Source organism: Rhinopithecus roxellana, chromosome 14 (genome assembly GCF_007565055.1).
Source record: "Rhinopithecus roxellana isolate Shanxi Qingling chromosome 14, ASM756505v1, whole genome shotgun sequence".
NCBI classification, from domain to species: Eukaryota; Metazoa; Chordata; class Mammalia; order Primates; family Cercopithecidae; genus Rhinopithecus; species Rhinopithecus roxellana.
This window is the reverse complement of record NC_044562.1, coordinates 124,121,807-124,140,326: the sequence shown is the minus strand read 5'-3', so window position 1 is coordinate 124,140,326 and position 18,520 is coordinate 124,121,807. Positions and strand designations below refer to the sequence as shown.

Genomic DNA, 18,520 nt, shown 5'->3' with positions numbered 1-18,520 from the left:
ATTTTGTTCATTTTTTTTCTCTAAGTTGTCTTCCTGAATTTTGTAAGTTCCTCAGTATCTTTCACTTACTGTACAACTATTTATTATATTAAGACAGTACATTTAATGTACTTCAAAATGTTGTATTAGAGACATGATGTGCCATGTCTATCTTATAGCTTTCTATACTTGACACCCACGTGCTCACACAACCTTTGGCAAACTGAGAAGTGTAGGCTTCATGGGTTTACCAAAAAGGGTTTGGTTTTGTTTTTCCAGTGAGTACCAAAAGCTGAAACACATCCCTTTTACTTGAAGATTTGGAGAGGGAAAACATTTTTATTTCAAACAAGTTCATTAGATGGGCAGAGTAGCTCACACCTGTAATCCCAGCACTTTGGGAGGTAGGGACAGGGGGATTATTACTTGAGTGCAGGAATTTGAGACCAGCCTGTGCAAAATAGCAAGACCCCATCTCTACAAAAACAATTTGAAAATTAGCTGGGCATAGTGGCGTGTGCCTGTAGTCGCAGTTACTCAGGAGGCCAGTGTAGAAGGATAGCTTGAGCCTCAAAGGTCAAGGCTGCAATGAGTCAGGATTGTGCCACTGAACTCCAACCTGGGTGACAGAGTGAGACCTTGTCTCTAAAAAAAATTAAAATTAAAAATTAAACAAGTACATTAATATTTTGGAGAAGAATGCAAAGTTCATATATATATATATTTTTCTTTTTTGTAGAGATAGGGTTTGCTATGTTGCCCAGGCTTGTCTTGAACTCCTGGTCTCAAGTGATCCTTCCACCTCCACCTCCCAAAGTCCTGAGATTACAAGCCTGAGCCACTATACCCAACAGTTTCTATGAATTTTTAATATTCAATTAGAAGCCTTCAAATGAGAGCCATACACAAAAATGCAAAGCCACTTGTGCACAGTGGTAGGCCTCCTGTCAGTCTACTGTTGTGTAGGGGTAGGGATCAGGACACAGCAAAATCAGGCTTAGCCAACTGCTGATCTAAAGGGATTCTGACCAGGGAAGAGAGCTAACATTTTTGGAGGGCCTGCCCTGTGAGAGAGGCTGTGGTCGGTTCTACATTTAAATCAGTCAGTCCTCACAACAAACCTAGAAGCTAGATATTCTTTTTTCCACTTTGCAGATCAGAAAACTGCAGCTCAGAGAGATTATTTACCGAAAATGTAACTAGCAGAGCTGGAATTTAAAACAATATCTAATGCTAGTGCACTTCTCTTTCTTTTGCCATTTCGATATGCCATTGACTCCTTCCCAGGCAATAACTGGTCATTTTGATTCTGAATCATTCATTTATTTAGTCTGTTATCAAGTGGTGTGGCATATTAGCAAGTTTTGGTCACATACTGGTTGTGTGACTTTGAAGACGTCATTTGACTTCTAGGCAATAATAACTTGAATGCTGAATTGGACTAGGTGATCTGTCAGGTTCTTTGGGGTTTCATGGGACCTTGGGATTCTAAGAGGATCTTCTAAGGTGTTCACCTCTTCGATTTTGCCCCTTCCTCACTCTCCCCTGCAGCTGTTGCCTTATTTATTTCTTCAATGGATTAAAAGCCTTGCTTTTATGGAATTACAAAATTAAGAGATTCACGATTAAATTGTAAAGTCACTTTACAAAGAACACAAATAATTTGGTTGCTTAGTGAATGCTGCCATCTTGTGTCTACCATTTTATGAGATAAAAAGCTAAAATTGAGGAAAAAGTACTTGAAGGATTTTGTTTTGTTTTGTTTTGTTTTGTTTTGTTTTTGGTGTAGCTTAAAACAATCATTTGATGTAGTGGCTGGAGAATCTTGGTCAGATTGAGATGACACAGTTTTTTGATATTTGTTTTTGATACCCCCTTTTCTATTATCCTTTTGTCAAACATTGTGAAAACTAATATAAGGTTATATCTGGTTCCAAGTGATTGTGTTTCAAAATGGTTTTTGAAGAGTTAGTATAAAATGTGAGTAACTCTATAGTGCATGCTTGGCTGTCTTGGTATTAGGTCTCTTGGTGCTTAGACCTCATTATATGCATATATGTATGCTTATTTCACCTTAAAATTGTACTATCCTGTTTATTGATAGCAAAAATGTCAAAGGACAATGGAAGAGGTATATAATCTTTTTAGAGTTGTTTACTTGCTAGGCTATATTCATTCATACCGAATAAATATAAAATGAAACTGACTTCAAAAATATGACTTGGAGAACATTTTGTATTTGGGGTTTGTTTTTGCCTGCCATCCAGACTAGAGTGCATGAGTAGCATGATCATAGCTAACTGTAACCCCCAACTAACACTGTTCTCCCACCTCAACCTCCTAAGTAACTAGCACTACAGGTGCACACCCCCACACCCAGCTAATTTTTTAATTTTTGTGGAGATGGCGTCGCATTGTGTTGCCCATGCTAGTCTTGAGCCCCTGGGCTCAAGTGATCCTCCTGCCTTGGCTTCCCAAAGTGCTGGGATTATAGGCATGAGCCACTGCACCCAGCCAACTTTTTTTTTTTTTTTAAGAACAACGTGGGATTCATTTAAAATGTTCAATGGCTTATTTTTTTGTTTTATTTTTTCTGTTGTATTTTTAAAAATCTAGAATGTTATTAGTGTTCTGAATTACAGTCTTAAGTCCATAGAGTTACAGCTCTAGAAGAGAACTCTAAAAATGATGGTTCTTGGAGTTAAAGTGTTTCTGATTGTGATCTTTTTTCTCTCTCCTTATCTATAGATACTATCTCAATTATAACTCTGACTGCATTGTAGCTTCTCAGTACATATCATTTTCCTTCCTCTTCTCTCTTCTCCTTTTAACTAATCAATCCTCTTTGCCTCTTCCTCTTCTCTCTTCTGCTTTTAACTAATCAATCCTCTCGGCCTCAGTAACTTATTCAGGTTCACATAGCTAATACATGTTCGAATTCATTGTTACTCAGTGTTCTGACTTTTGTTTCAGAAAATATATAATAAAAACAACTGACAGTAATATTTTTAATTTCTCAGTTTCATGTGGAGTGTTCCATTTCCCTTGGCCATTTTGTTAAAATAGTTTCTTTTGTTTTCATTTTAGGCCACGGAAAGGTATGATATATTTGATCCAAGACAGTCCATTCCAGTCCGGGAATCTACAGTGGTGACAAGGACATGGGACTCCTCCTGCCAGATTACAGATGGTTCACTACAGTTGACATCCTGGCTGACAACTGTGAAAAAGAACCTTGGATTTTTTTTTTTTTTTTTTGTGGGACACCACAATCCCAAATCCAAAGGACACATCAGGTAATACTTGCCTGTCATTGAGAAAAACACATTTCTTTTTCTTGCAAAATCTTACCTACAAAAAGCAAGAAGCTGGCCGGGCACGGTGGCTCACACCTGTAATCCCAGCACTTTGGGAGTCCAAGGTGGGCGGATCACAAGGTCAGGAGATCAAGACCATCCTGGCTAACACGGTGAAACCCCGTCTCTACTAAAAATACAAAAAAAAATTAGCCGAGCGTGGTGGCAGGCACCTGTAGTCCCAGCTACTCGGGAGGCTGAGGCAGTAGAATGGCGTGAACCCAGAAGGCAGAGCTTGCAGTGAGCCGAGATGGCGTCACTGCACTCCAGCCTGGGTGACAGAGCGAGACTCCATCTCAACAAAAAAAAAAAAAAAAAAAAAAAAAGAAAAGCAAGAAGCCAGTGTTTTCAGTAACTTCCCCACCCTGTCCCCACTTTGCAGTTACTTGTTTTCAGAATGAAGCAGTTAACTTTGGTATGGGTTATAGTTCAGGAAGACATGGGTTTTTTTTTTTAATGCAGTTCAGTCTGTCTGTGACTTTAGGATCTACTTCTCTTTGGCTTTTTTAACTTTTCAGCTGTATTTATCAATTACTAAAATCCATTTGTTTGTTTGTTTGTTTATTTATTTATTTATTTATTTATTTATTTATTTATTTATTGAGACAGAGTCTCACTCTGTCACCCAGGCTGGAGTGCAGTGGCGCAATCTTGGCTTACTGCAACCTCCGCCTCCCAGGTTCAAGCAATTCTCCTGCCTCAGCCCCCCGAGTAGCTGGGACTACGGGCATGCAGGCACGTGCCACCATGCCTGGCTAATTTTTGTATTTTTAATAAAGAGGGTTTAGCCATGTTGGTCAAGCTGGTCTCAAACTCCTGGCCTCAAGTCATCCGCCTGCCTCAGCCTCCTAAAGCACTGGGATTACAGGTGTGAACCACCGCACCTGGCCCTAAAATCCATTTAGATATTTAATTGTAAAACATTCTTTCAGGAAATGAACTTTTGAATTTTTCAAATTGATATAGAGAAAATAAGTTCCACTGGTTTTTTCTCCCCACAAGATTTTATTATGAAAATTTTCAGAAATATAGAAAAGTTGAAAGAACTTTACAGTGAACATCCCTGGAACCACCCCTTGATTTTACCAGTAACATTTTAGCATACATGCTATAACCTATATCTGTCTATCCCTCTATCAATCTGTTCTTTTTTTTTAAGATGCATTTCAGAATAAGTTGTTTATATCAAGTTCTGCCATTATTGATTTTTCTTGTTTTGTTTTGTGACAGAGCCTCACTCTGTCACCCAAGCTGGAGTCCAATGGCGTGATCACAGCTCACTGGAACACACGCGTTTTGGCTTCAAGTGATTCTTGTGCCTCAGCCTCCCAAGTAGCTGCAATTACAGGCGTGCACCACCATACCTGGCTAATTTTTGTATTTTTAGTAGAATCTGGGTTTTGCAACTTTGCCCAGGGTGGTTTTGAACTCCTGAGCTCAAGCAATCCGCACACCTTGGCCTCACAAAGTGCTGTGATTACAGTCATGAGCCACCCCACTGGCCAAGTTCTGCTGTTTTTATTACATTTTTTGCAGCTTAAAATGACTGCTATCTTTAGCTGAATCTCTGATACATTAATCCCGTGTGAAAACATTCACTTTCTTAAACTCACTAATGACATGAAAATATACTGTAATCTTATGTATTTGATTTCCTGTGGATTTCATATTCTAGAGTGCTTGGATAATATGTGTTGTTTGTCATTGAATCACTTAATTCAGGAGAGTCTTCAATGCTTTCTTCATATTGCTCAACATATTTGTTAATCCAGATTTACAAGTGTATCTTGTAATAGAATGTTACTGTTTATTTTATTTATTTTTTTTTTTTTGAGACGGAGTCTTGCTCTGTCGCCCAGGCTGGAGTGCAGTGGCGCGATCTCAGCTCGCTGCAAGCTCCGCCTCCCGGGTTCATGCCATTCTCCTGCCTCAGCCTCCCGAGTAACTGGAACTACAGGCGCCCACCAACAGGGCCGGCTAATTTTTTGTATTTTTAGTAGAGACGGGGTTTCACCATATTACCCAGGATGGTCTCGATCTTCTGACCTCGTGATCCACCCGCCTCGGACTCCCAAAGTGCTGGGATTACAGGCGTGAGCCACCACACCCAACCGTTACTCTTTATTTTTAAATTGTTTACTTTTGGAAATATTTCAGGGTAATTTAAGAAATTTGGAATTTTAGGAATCCAGATGAAAATGCTATTATAGGTATCCCTTTGGAGAAGAAGATTTCTAATGTCTTCTAAATACACATATATAATTCTCCAGCCATTACCTTCTACCTTGATCTGGCTCATTCCTTAATGTTTCTTAAGAATTGCCACAAGTAGGGCCGGGCACGGTGGCTCATGCCTGTAATCCCAGCACTTTGGGAGGCCGAGGTGGGTGGATCACGAGGTCAGGAGGTGGAGACCATCCTGGCTAACACGGTGAAACGCCGTCTCTACTAAAAATACAAAAAATTAACCAGGCGTGGTGGCGGGCACCTGCAGTCCCAGCTACTCGGGAGGCTGAGGCAGGAGAATGGCGTGAACCCAGGAGGCGGAGCTTGCAGTGAGCCGAGATTGCGCCACTGCACGCCAGACTGGGCGACAGAGCAAGACGCCGTCTCAAAAAAAAAAAAAAAAGAATTGCCACAAGTAAATGTGCATCAAAATCACCCCATATTCTTTTTTTAAATGTACTTATTTATGTGTTAGCAACAGAGACTTGCTATGTTGCCTAGGTTGACCTCAGCCTCCTGGACTCAAGCAGTCATCCTGCCTGACTCCCAAGTAGCTGGGACTACAGCTGGGTACCACTGTGCCTGGCTCACATACTTCATTACTTCATATAGCTCTTTTCTCACTGTATTGTGGTTTTTTTTTAATTTGGATGTATCTAGCACAAAATTATATACTCCTTTAAAGCAAGAATTTTGTTCCTGTCTATATTCAACATTATTTCTGGAACATGACAGACAGTAGGTCAGTATCATGCAGTAACTGAATGTAAAAAAGTTTAAAACTGTATTAATCTTTATTTCTTAAGGTTTCAAGCTCCCTGTAGAATTCGAAAATAACCTTTGCTAATGAGGATGTCTGATACTGTTACTGTAAAAGATGAAACTCCAACAATGAAGGATTTGGAGGCAGAAGTGAAAGATACAACCAGAGTTGAAAATCTTATCAAATCAGAAAACTATGGGAAGATTTTGGTAGAGAAGAATGAACATTGTATTGAGAACAATATAGATCTGCAGGTAAACAGGAATTTTTCTCTGACTACAAATACTAAATATTCAGTATATATTTATGTTTATTTTCATACAAAACTCACTTCTCAGAATTCTAAAAGGGTAAGTTGACCCTTCGTGACATGCTTACTAGCTGGTTTGGGAGCCAGTTGGATTAGCTTGCTGTGAGTCTTAACTTGCTTGTGTCATGTAATATAATTCTTTTTATTTGTATGTGGGCTAGTACATTTTTATTGGCTTTCTACTTTCTCATTCCACCCTTTTCGTAATTACCAGTGCTATGAGAGTTTGGAAGTCTCACAGGTAAATTTTGAATTTAACCTAAGAGCTCTTAGAGGAAAGAGAAATAGAATAAAACTGCAAATGATCTATTGGCAAAAACAGCCCTCAGGGGGTTCCTCAGTCACTCAACCTGACTGACAAAAAAGATTTGTGGGCAGGGGGATGTTAATGCTTTTAATGCTGTGCATGTATAATGACTTAAAACTAGCCACTGAGAAGGCTTCTAATTCCAGGCATAAATGGAAACTGAGTTGATTAACAAATTGAAGATAGGTAAAAATGGTCCCGAGTAATAGCATTTCTAGTAGCATTCACTTCTTTGGTAAGGTTTTCCGATTATCTGTTTTCTCAAAATGAAGGGCTAACACTTTTAAACAATTTATTTTATTTTATTTTATTTTATTTTATTATTTTATTTTATTTATTTATTTTTTTTTTTTTAAGATGGAGTCTTGCTCTGTCGCCCAGGCTGGAGTGCAGTGGTGTGATCTTGGCTCACTGCAGCCTCCCTCTCCCAGGTTCAAGCAATTCTCCTGCCTCAGCCTCCCAAGTAGCAAGGACTACATGCATGCACCCCCACACCTGGCTAATTTTTTCTATTTTAGTAGAGATGGAGTTCCACCGTGTTGCCTAGGCTGTTCTGGAACTGCTGAGCTCCGGCGATCCGCCCGCCTCAGCTTCCCATAGTGTTAGCATTACAGGCGCAAGCTACCGCGCCTAGCCCACAGTTTTTTTTTTTTTTTTTTTTTTTTAAATATCTCATCATTTATGAGTCAGGAAATGAAGCAAGGCTTGGGCTGAGTGAATTTTCTATTCTACAAGGTATCCAAAGAGGTACTTTGTTGACATTTAACAGGCTAGTGGACTGGTCTGGAGCATCCCGGACTGCCTCTTGCACCTGTCTGGCACCTAGGTAGGAACGACTGGAGTGCTGGGCTCAGGTGGAATCAGAAGCACCTATTCGGCGCCTCCAACAAGGTCGGTCCAAAGTAGTCAGACTTCTTATGTGGCAGCTCAGGGGTCCCAGAGAGAATGTTCCAAGAAAGCCAAGCAAAGCTGCAAGGTTTCTTTTGACGTAGGCCCGGAAGTTCCAGAACGTTACTTCAGCTATCTTCTTTTGATAACATAAGTCAATAAAGCCAGGCCAGAGGATGTGGAATTAGACCCTACCTCTCAGTAGGAAAGAATTTGTAGCCACCTTTAAACTACCACAAAAAGTTATTCAAAAAAAATTGTTTAGGCCGGGAGTGGTGGCTGTAATCCCAGCACTTTGGGAGGCCAAGGTGAGCGGATCACGAGGTCAGGAGATTGAGACCAACCTGACCAACATGGTGAAACCCCGTCTCTAGTGAAAATACAAAAAATTAGCCAAGTGTGGTGGTGCGCACCTATAGTCCCAGCTACCAGGGAGCCTGAGGCAGGGGAATCGTTTGAACCCAGGAGGCAGAGGTCACAGTGAGCCGAGATCGCGCCACTGCAGTCCAGCCTGGCAACAGAGCAAGACTCCATCTCAAAAAAATAAAATTAAATTAGCTGGGCATGGTGGCGGGTGCCTGTAGTCCCAACTACTCCAGAGGCTGAGGCAGGAGAGTGGCCTGAACCTGGGAAGCAGAGCTTGCAGTGAGCCGAGATAGCGCCACTGGGGGCAACAGAGCGAGACTCCGTCTCAAAAAAAAAAAGAAAAAAATTTTTAAAAATCGTTTAACAATGTTTTTGTTTTGCAATTAAAGACTTCTGTTTTTGGAGATAATATTCTATCATTCTGTATGCTAAATACTTTGAAGGGTATAAGCCAAAAATTATAGCTTTGCTTTTTTTTCTTTTGTGTTTTCTTTTTTAGCTTCACTTTTTTAAAGTAAGGAAACCTGGTTTTGAGGTGGGGGTTGTGCTTTTTTTGTTTTTCCTTTTAAGACGGAGTCTCGCTCTGTTACCATACTGGAGTGCAGTGACGTGACTTCGGCTTACTACAACCTCCGCCTCTGGGTTCAAGCGATTCTCCTGCCTCAGCCTCCCAAGTAGCTGGGACTACAGGCATGCGCCACTGTGCCCAGCTAATTTTTGTATTTTTTGTAGAGACAGGGTTTCACTGTGTTGGCCAGGATGGTGTCGATCTCTTGACCTCATGATCCGCCCACCTCGGCCTCCCAAACTGCTGGGATTATAGGCATGAGCCACCACTCCTGGCCAAGAAACCTGTTTTTAAAGGTTTTCTCATTCTTTCATTCAGTCAAAAACTGTCTTTTTTCCCTATTGTGTACCAGACACCAGGTTAGACAATGATAGCAATTCCTTCGGCTATAAAAATGCATTTAGGCCCCACTTATAGTCAAGTGGTAATCATCTAAGAAATTGAGAAGAATAACATATTTTTTTCCCATTTTTACTAACAGCACTTTTTAAAACAACAAAAAATTGCCATGCCTGTAATCAGTACACTCAGTGATGGCAGCCTGCCAGTGTCCTGATTGCATCAGAGAAAATCTGCTAAAATTCTATTGCATTTGTGATTGAAATAATAAAATACTTCATTTTAGCCTCTTTTCTACACCTAGTATTTCTTCTCCTAGATCATGCTTATCAACAAGTCATTAACTTGGGTTATTGCATTTCCTACCATGTCTGTTGTGTTGCCCTTGGCAGTATGCCACAAGAACATTCTGATGACCACTTTTGCATCATGGCCCAGTTGTTTGTAGTATAAGAAAATTTCCCACATGACCCAAACCTTTTATTGAAAATCTCTTTACCAAGGAAATACCATAGTAAACAAACATGGGTATGGTCTTTAACCTCTTGTTTCCTATAGCATAGTGACTGTAATGATTTGGGAGGAGGGAAAAAGCATATGTGAGAATTTATTTTATGTTAATCTGGTGAATGCCATATTCATTTTTTATTCAAGTATTTATTAATAATTTACTACATGGGGTGGGCGCGGTGGCTCATGCCTGTAATCCCAGCACTTTGGGAGGCCAAGGTGGGCAGGTCACGAGGTCAGGAGTTCGAGACCAGCCTGACCAACATGGTGAAACACCGTCACTACTAAAAACACAAAAAAATTAGCTGGGCATGGTGGCGCACGCCTGTAATCCCAGCTACTTAGGAGTCTGAGGCAGGAGGATCACTTGAACCTGGGAGGTGGAGGTTGCAGTGAACTGAGATCATGCCACTGCACTCCAGCCTAGGTGACAGAGCGAGACTCTGTCTCAAAATAATAATAATAATAATAATAATGTATTATATGTAAGAATACTGACTCTGCTTTGAGCTTTTAAGGCCCATGATGCCTTCATCCAAGGTGCCTGGAAGGGGTGTACAGTTGAAATACCTTGTGTAGAACAGATTTAATGGAAATTCAGAATTGGAAGTCAATAAAACTGGAAAATTGGTTTCTTCTGTGTTTTTATTTAAAATATTGTAAAACAAAGTTCACTGTTTTAAGCATCAGCAGGGAATAAGTGTTTTGTTTTAAAAAGTCTGGTTAATACGGAGTTACTTTTAACTTAATGTGGAGTTAACTATTCTAACATACTACCAGATATTTCATCTTCCTTTGGCACATCTAAGGTATTGCCTAAAGGTTGTCATCTTAAATAACAACTGCTACTTTTCACTCATAAGTTTGGATGTATGTAGCAAATAATGTAGGTTTTCTATTGAGATTTTTGAATACACTGTTACTTTATTCTAATAGAGTGACAAGATTATTCTCTACTTGGCTCTCATTCTGAAAATCAGCTACCATGAATATTATAACTTACGTCTGTTATCTTGCTTCAGCATAGTAATATTTAAAGTGATTAAAGGAAACAGAAATGTTTACCTTCCAAAAGAAGCATTCATTTCATTCATTTATATAAAAAAACTGCACTTTTGTTATATACATTTTGAGTGAAGTCATTTTTAATTAAGGGATGTTACAGCCTCTTTTGTACTATGAAGAGACCTTATGATTTTCTTTCTGTTAAGGATAGTGTTTATATAAAAAATAATTCCGTCAAACTAGAGAGAGGCCAACAGACATTACATGTCATCTCAAGTGGTTCCAAGCAGAGATTATCTCAAAGAGCTCTTTGACCATTTAATTTATAAATAATTCTACTTGTGTTTTCTACTTTTACTAGTTTTCTCTTCCTAATTTTAAAAAATGTTGTGTTTCTTATTCAGGGTTTTGTTTTGGACTGTAATCTTTTATAGAAGTTTTAGGATTACTTTCATAAGAATTTCTTAATACTTCAGAGCTAATTCAAGAAATCTGTGTGCATTAATGTCAGGAAATTAACTTTCCCACATAATTGCCTTGGAGTTGTTCTGAATTGTTGATTATGGTCTCAAATAATTATCTGACAGGTTTTTGGTTAGGAATTTTTCTACTGCCACACACTGTTCCTATTGAGAATGTGGAGGTACATTTCAGGCTTTATATTTTTATGAAACATTTGGAAGGTTGGGCTGGTGGATTCCAGGTTTCTAAATCCAGAAAAATGTATTTTGTTAGACTGTGAGTATCCCTAATCTTTAACATGGGTTAATTGGATAGTGGGGAGTATTTGCCTTAATTTCCTGTGTATAACTCACCGATGGGTCTCCATTGTTTGATTTTCTTCACGGATAGGTTTTTCAGATTACATTTGACTAAATTAACCTGGTGTGGTGGCACATAACTGTAATCCCAGCACTTTGGGGAAGGCCAAGGCAAGCAGATCGCTTGAGCTCGAATTCAAGACCACCCTGGGCAACATGGCGAAACCCCGTCTCTACCAAAAAAAAAATACAAAAATTAGCTGGGTGTGCTTAAATGCACCTGTAGTCCCAGCTACTCGAGAAGCTGAGGTGGGAGAATTGCTTGAGCAAGGGAGATTGAGGTTGCAGTGAGCTGAAACCATGCCACTCTACTCCAGCCTGGGTGACAGAGTGAGACCCTGTCTTAAAAAATAATAATAATAATAAACTTAGGGTAAATTATTTGTGTTGGTATTTACAGTCATTTATTTTAAATATAAAATTCAGAACCCTGTGCTCTGCTTATTAAAGGTTCAAACTCAACTTTCCCATTCTTTTACAATTGTATCTTTGTACTTAACAAATAGTTTGTCCAGGGGTGTTCATCTGTATACATGTGTATGTACACACAATTCAAAACATATTTGGGAACAGTTCAAACAATGCCTCTCCTCCACATTATTATTAACAATAGGATAGCAAGTCCACATTGTGTTGGTAACCCTTGTCATGGAGAAAATAAGAGAGCTGATTTTTCTTAAAAACTAGGCCTTTTGTGCCAGAGTCAATGAATAGCTCTGACATACATGAGTTAATTTTCCACACACAGAGTTGGCTAAAGTACGTATTGTGTGTATTCTGTTTCAGTAGTAAGCCCTTCGATAATCAAGATGAGACTCTTACATCTTGTGTCCGTCCCTCAAGTTAATTCCAATGTGTTTCTTTAAAAGGGGTTTGGACAAGAAAGCAATGAATCTAATAAGACTGTCAGAAAAGTTCAGAACACAATGCCACACTTCTTCGACAATGAGGGCAATACATAACGAATTCCCTCATTTGCTTGGAAAGTATTGATGAAGCAATTATCTTATTTCATTAATCTGTTAAGAAATGAAGTATTTTTTTTAAGGACTGAATAAAAATCTCTTTATATAAAATCATTCAAATAATAATCTTAGCTATTTCCTGTTTGTCAAACAAAGATTAAAAGGATGTATGTGGCCAAGCATGATGGCTCATGCCAGCGCTTTGGGAGGCCGAAGCAGGAGGTTTGCTTGAGTCCAGGACTTTGAGACTAGCCTGGACAACACAGGAAGACTTTGTCTCTACAAAAAATAAAAATAAAAAAATTAGCCATGTGTCACGGTACACACCTGTAGTCACAGTTGCTTGGGAGGCTAAGGCGGGTAGATGACTTGAGTCCAGGAGATGGAGGCTGCAGTGAGTTAGGATTGCACCAGTGCACTCCAGCCTGGGCAACAGTAAGACCTCTCCCTTAAAAAAACTAAATTTAAAACAAAAAAAAGAGGATGGCCAGGCGCAGTGGTTCACACCTATAATTCCAGGACGTTGGGCGGACGAGGCAAGCAGAATGCTTGAGTCCAGGAGTGTGAGACCAGTTGAGGCAACATAGCAAATCCCCTTCTCTACAAAAAACACAATTAGTCAGGCTTGGTGGCTACTCAGGAGGCTGAGGTGGGAGGATCACCTGAGCCCAGGAGGTCAAGGCTGCAGTGAGCTGTGACTGCGCCACTGGACTCCAGCCTGGGTGAGAGAGTGAGAGCCTGTCTCAGAAAAAAAAAAGATACATGTAATGTACCTAGTACATAGAGAGTGGCAAATGGTAGGTGCTATTAACAGTGTTTTAATAATTATAATTGTTACTATTTATTAGCAATAGCACGATTATATGGCTTCTCAAAGATCTGTCCCTTTATTGTCATGCAAGATAGATTTTTTTCTTTAGTAATAAAATAAAGAGTAAAACTTCCTTTTAATATAACCTCCCCGCATTTTCAGTACGGTAGTTTTATTTCTATTAAGTTCTATATCTGTATGCTGTATTTGTATTGTTTTTATTAATATTGAATGAGTTCAACTTTTTAAAACTTACGATACATTTTCCATAGTATATTTTTATAATTATTTCTAGGATTTGGTGCTCTTTCTACTGAACTTGGGTCATGTGCACATATGGTAGCTCTTTTAAGCACATTTACTTTTCGTGGTGCTTTCTTGTGATGTGTAAAGATGTTGGCTACATCTTGTAGATGTAGAAATGCTTTTGCATACTTACACAGTTTGTACTTCTTTGGATAATTTTTATGTACACCACCAGCAGGATGGGATGATCCTGTATCTTCATTTATTATAAGGAATAACTATAAACCAGAGTTTGTGACTTTCTCCACATACTTATATTAGAATCTTAAGAGTGAGGCCTTCGAATACTTATCTCTGTGCTTTCTGGCTCAAAGGGTTAAATGTTAAAAACAAATTAGTGATTGTGTTTGGCTTATTGATTTTTAAAATAGCTCTCCCACCTCAGGGAACTTTGTATTTTTCTTTTATTCCAGTAGCAATTAGCATCCTGGCATCTATTATTTTTACTGCCCTGACCTTAACTAGACATGTAACATTTTAATTCATTATCTTCCTTATAATTGCCACTAGTCTTTACTATTACCTAGAAAAGTACTGAGAATTTGTAAGCACTTCAGGGTGTTTTGAGTCTGGTTGAAAGGGTGTAACCATTATAATTTTTCTTCATAACAATTATTAATTACAAAGAGAAAATTATTCCTATTTTTTAAATATCAGATTTTCTTAGTTGAGTGATATTTAATTGGTTATTTTTGTGCTAATGCATATATAACTCATAAGGATTGCTCTGTTTTCTTCAGTTCTCCGAATTCTAGTAGCTGGTAGCTCTGACAACATATTAGTATCAATTTCAAACTGAAATTCTATTAAGGATATTCTGCACCCATTTTTTGGCCTAGTTCCTGTTTTATACTTAAGTATAAAACAACATAAATTATAAATTGGGAACTTTGTCCCTAAGCCTTCTGAATTCTAATTTAGATAGCATTTCTCTGGACCAATACAGGTCTATTAAACAAGCTGCTAAATTTTTACTGTGATTGTGAAATTCTGCTAAGGGTGAAAAGTGTGCTCTAAATAATAAAATCCTTTTTTAAAATAATTACATATCAAATAGAGGGAATTCCTATTTAAAGCCAAATCTGGCTGCCAAGTAGATTACAAAAATACGAAATAAAGTATGTTTACTTTAATAAACAACTTGTATTCTCTGCTTTGTTGTGTGTGTATGGCATATTTTCTAGTACATATAATTTCTAAATAAATTATGTTATTGAATAATGCCACTTTGGCAATTTATAGTTTACTTATATAGTAGTGTATTAGTTTTCTATTGCTGCATAAAAATTACCACAAACATAGAGGCTTAAAAAACAACACCCGTTATCAACTCACAGTGGGCCCAACTGGGTTGCCGTTTAGGGTTCTGTGAGGCCAAAGTCAAAGGTGTCAGCCAGACTGGGCCGTTCTCTCAAGACTTTGGGAAAGAATTTGCTTCAAGGCTCATTCCAATTGTTGACACACCTTAGTTTGTTGAAGCTGTAGGTGTGAGGTCCTGTTTTTTGGCTGGTTGTCAGTAAAGGCCACTGTGTTCCAAGAGGCTGCTCATAGTCCTCCTTACATGGCCCCTCTATCTTCAAAGCCATCAGTGGTATGTCAAGTCCTTCTCACGCTTTAAATCTCTCTGACTTGGCCCCATGCTCCCACCAGAGAAGAAGTCTCAGCTTTTATAGGGCTCACTTGATTGAATCAGACTCACCTGAATCTTAGATTGTATCTTAAGATCATCTGGCTTGGAGCTTAGTTAACAAATGCAAAATCCAGCAGGGCGTGGTAGTTCACACCTGTAATTCCAGCACTTTGGGAGGCCAAGGCGGGCAGCTCACTTAAGGTCAGGAGTTTGATACTAGCCTCGCCAACACAGTGAAACCCTTGTCTCTACTAAAAATACAAAAATTAGCGTGGCATGGTGGTGGGCACCTGTAATCTGAGCTACTTGGGAGGCTGAGGCGGGAGAATCGCTTAAAACTGGGAGGCGGAGGTTGCAGTGAGCCAATATCATGCCACTGCACTGCAGCCTGGGCAACAGAGTGAGACTCAGTCTCAAAACAAAACGAAACGAAAAAAAGAGCAAAATCCTTTCTCAGCAGTACCTTGATTTGTGTTTCATTAACCAGTGGATGGGAATCTTTTGGGCCATCTTTAGAATTCTGTCTGCCTTGGCCGGGTGCGGTGGCTCACACCTGTAATCCCAGCACTTTGGGAGGCCGAGGTGGGCGGATCACAAGGTCAGGAGATCGAGACCACAGTGAAACCCTGTCTCTACTAAAAATACAAAAAATTAGCCGGGCGCGGTGGCGGGCGCCTGTAGTCCCAGCTACTGGGGAGGCTGAGGCAGGAGAATGGCGTGAACCTGGGAGGTGGAGCTTGCAGTAAGCCAAGATCGCGCCACTGCACTCCAGCCTGGGCAACAGAGCGAGACTCCGTCTCAAAAAAAAAAAAAAAAGAATTCTGTCTGCCTCAGGTAGAATTTAATCCACAATAAAGTTTCTTTAAATATATTAATTGCACTGGACTAAGATTCTGAAGATCTGGGGTTCCTTTTGACTTTAGTAACTGATTCTGGACCGTGAGGTCTTTAAGACCAGGAACTATGTCTTATTCATCTTCATAGCCCTAGTGCCTAGCACAATGTCTGGTGTACAGCAGGAACCTAAAACATGTTTATTAAATGAAGTCAAATTAAGATAATTTTACTTCTCTGTATCTTCCTTTATCTTTTCCTCATTTTCATCAAAGCCTCCTTATAGATTAAAAGTGAGATAGTTAATACATGTGTGAGTCTATGAATATTCTCAAGCATTACGACAGGGACAATATACAGCATCCCCATTTTATAGATTTTTTAAAATTAGCATTTGTTAGATTAAGTAATTTATCTTAATCTCATTGCTAATAAGCAGAGGCAGCACGCTGGTTTTCTGACATGGTCAGTTCCTAACCTTTAATAATCAATTACATTTATAACACTTTAGAGTTTTCGAAGCCCCTTTATTAGCTACGCTTTCATTGAATCCTTTCAAGAATCCTGTGAATTAGTGCGAATAGTATGAACTTTTAGGTAAAAGTAAACCAAAGTAATTTGACCGTGGTTGCCCACTAATAAGAAGCAAATTCAAAAATTTAAGTCCAGGTCTTTTGCATATGAATACAGGATTTACATTGCCAGTTAATGACCTCCTTCATTTTAAAATTTTTAATAGAAGATTTTATACCAGTGATACTTAAAATTACAAGAAATTAAAGCAGAGGACTGAGAGTAAGTCACAAATTATTTTCCCTTCTACTTCCTCAGAACTCATTTAGTTATGTGCATTTTCGTAGTTATTCACCTGTTGCTTTTCTCCCACTTATTTTTTTTTCCTGTAAGCCCTAGAGATGATGGCATCTACCACCTAGTCTAGATGGTAGCATAACTTACTTTACTTACATTGTTAGATGTGAGTTACGGGTAATTAGAAATCCTCTTGAACAAATTAGAGAGTAGGTAAAAACAGAAGGCAATACCAACATGCAGAAGCCCTCTTAGGCAGCACTGCCATATGCATGTGTGCACACGCATACTGTTTTCTTCTATATAAGAAACAAAATCATTTTTCTTTTTTTTTTTCTATTTTCCTTTTGTTGTTATTCTGTAGTTTGTGTAATCTAGGGTTAAAATCCCAAGAATACAGTGCTTTTTAATTTTGAAGGACTTTTGGCTCAAAATGGGAGCAGGACATACTGATAATGTAGACTCTTGTTTCTGTTGACTCTACAAGGAAGGCCTTTTTGAAATAAAATGATGGGGATTTTTTGTTGTTGTTGTTTTTAATGTAAAGCATACTAGTCTGGATATTAAGGATTTTGTATCTGTTTTATGTTTGGTACCAGACTGGCTCCCTCGTGTTAAGAAGTAAAAATGATAGATACTTGGGCCACGTACTATTTGGTGTTGGGTTTGGGGAGGAAAATTGGAAGAAAGAACGAAAGGAAGGTAGGACGAAAGGAAGGAAGGATGGAAGGAAGGAAGGACAGACAGATGGAAGGAAGGAATGTAGGAAGGAATGTTTAAAACCTATCTGGCTCTGGTTTGTTTAAAACCTATGTAGCTCTGGCTCACAGGTGCTTCAGCTGGTTTCCCAAACCAAAGCTTGTATCACAAACATGAATTAGTGTGCCTTACAGGGTTCTCCAATCAGGTGACTGATGGTCGGCCTATCAGTCATGCTGGACATCCGTATTGGAAGTCTGCCCTTTTTTCTTCCTTTCTGCTTCATTGCCTCACCTCAGACCTGATGAATAGGTTTCCATCACTAATAAACTGGTGGTGTACTTCATGCAATCTACACCTCAGTAGATTTGTGGTTGGACTCTGACTCACTGTGCATTTGAAACATTTTTATTAAGTTTAGAACTTTTCGGAGTGTATCTACCTTAAACTGCTGGTTTTTGTGTGTGTTGTTTTTCCTTAACCTTGGCTAAACTATACTATATTGTAAAATAATGAAGTATATTTTATTTCACTACTAAGAAGTCACCATATAAGTTCCATTGTACTCAACATAGAAATTGTGGCCATTTGCTGATTTAAAGAAAAATGCCTAAGAAAGAAAAATAATAGTAAAAATGCCAACCTACCAGGATTTTAAAGAATCTTCTGCAAGTGTGCTTCTGGGAGGAATCAGTACTCTTTTACTGAAACCAACTTTGATTTCCTCACTTTTCATACTTTATGCACAGTTAGTTTTTCTGTGGTTTAGGAGTATGAATTAAGAAGCAAATTTTCTGTTTCAGTATGAAATTTAATACAAATCTTTCTTGTATATTCAGCGGCCATTGCAGTCATTTGGACAGACAGGAAAAAGGTCTAAGGTATAGTAAATATTTTGGTGTGCTGGCATGCCAAGGGCCTTCCGTCATGCTTGATAAATCCTTGTTTTCATATAGCACTACATTCAGTTTAGTTCTTTCATATTTTATGGGGGGCAGAAAGCTTATTTTGTTTTATTTGGGATTTT

General features: G+C 38.8%; 1 protein-coding gene across 9 annotated transcripts in view; it reads left to right on the top strand.

Annotated features, from left to right (window-relative positions):
• R3HDM1 (R3H domain containing 1) overlaps nucleotides 1–18,520 on the top strand; it is a 213,754-nt gene that overhangs the window by 83,661 nt on the left and 111,573 nt on the right. For 7 of the 9 annotated variants that reach the window (XM_030916132.1, XM_030916129.1, XM_010367320.2 and 4 more), the window contains exons 2-4: nucleotides 3,067–3,275; nucleotides 6,368–6,578; nucleotides 18,333–18,374. In XM_030916132.1, the coding sequence (XP_030771992.1) occupies nucleotides 6,408–6,578; nucleotides 18,333–18,374 (213 nt within the window). In that variant the 5' untranslated portion in view covers nucleotides 3,067–3,275; nucleotides 6,368–6,407. The remainder of the gene's footprint in view (nucleotides 1–3,066; nucleotides 3,276–6,367; nucleotides 6,579–18,332; nucleotides 18,375–18,520) is intronic. The other 2 variants (XM_030916131.1, XM_010367340.2) reach the window with 1 other exon arrangement.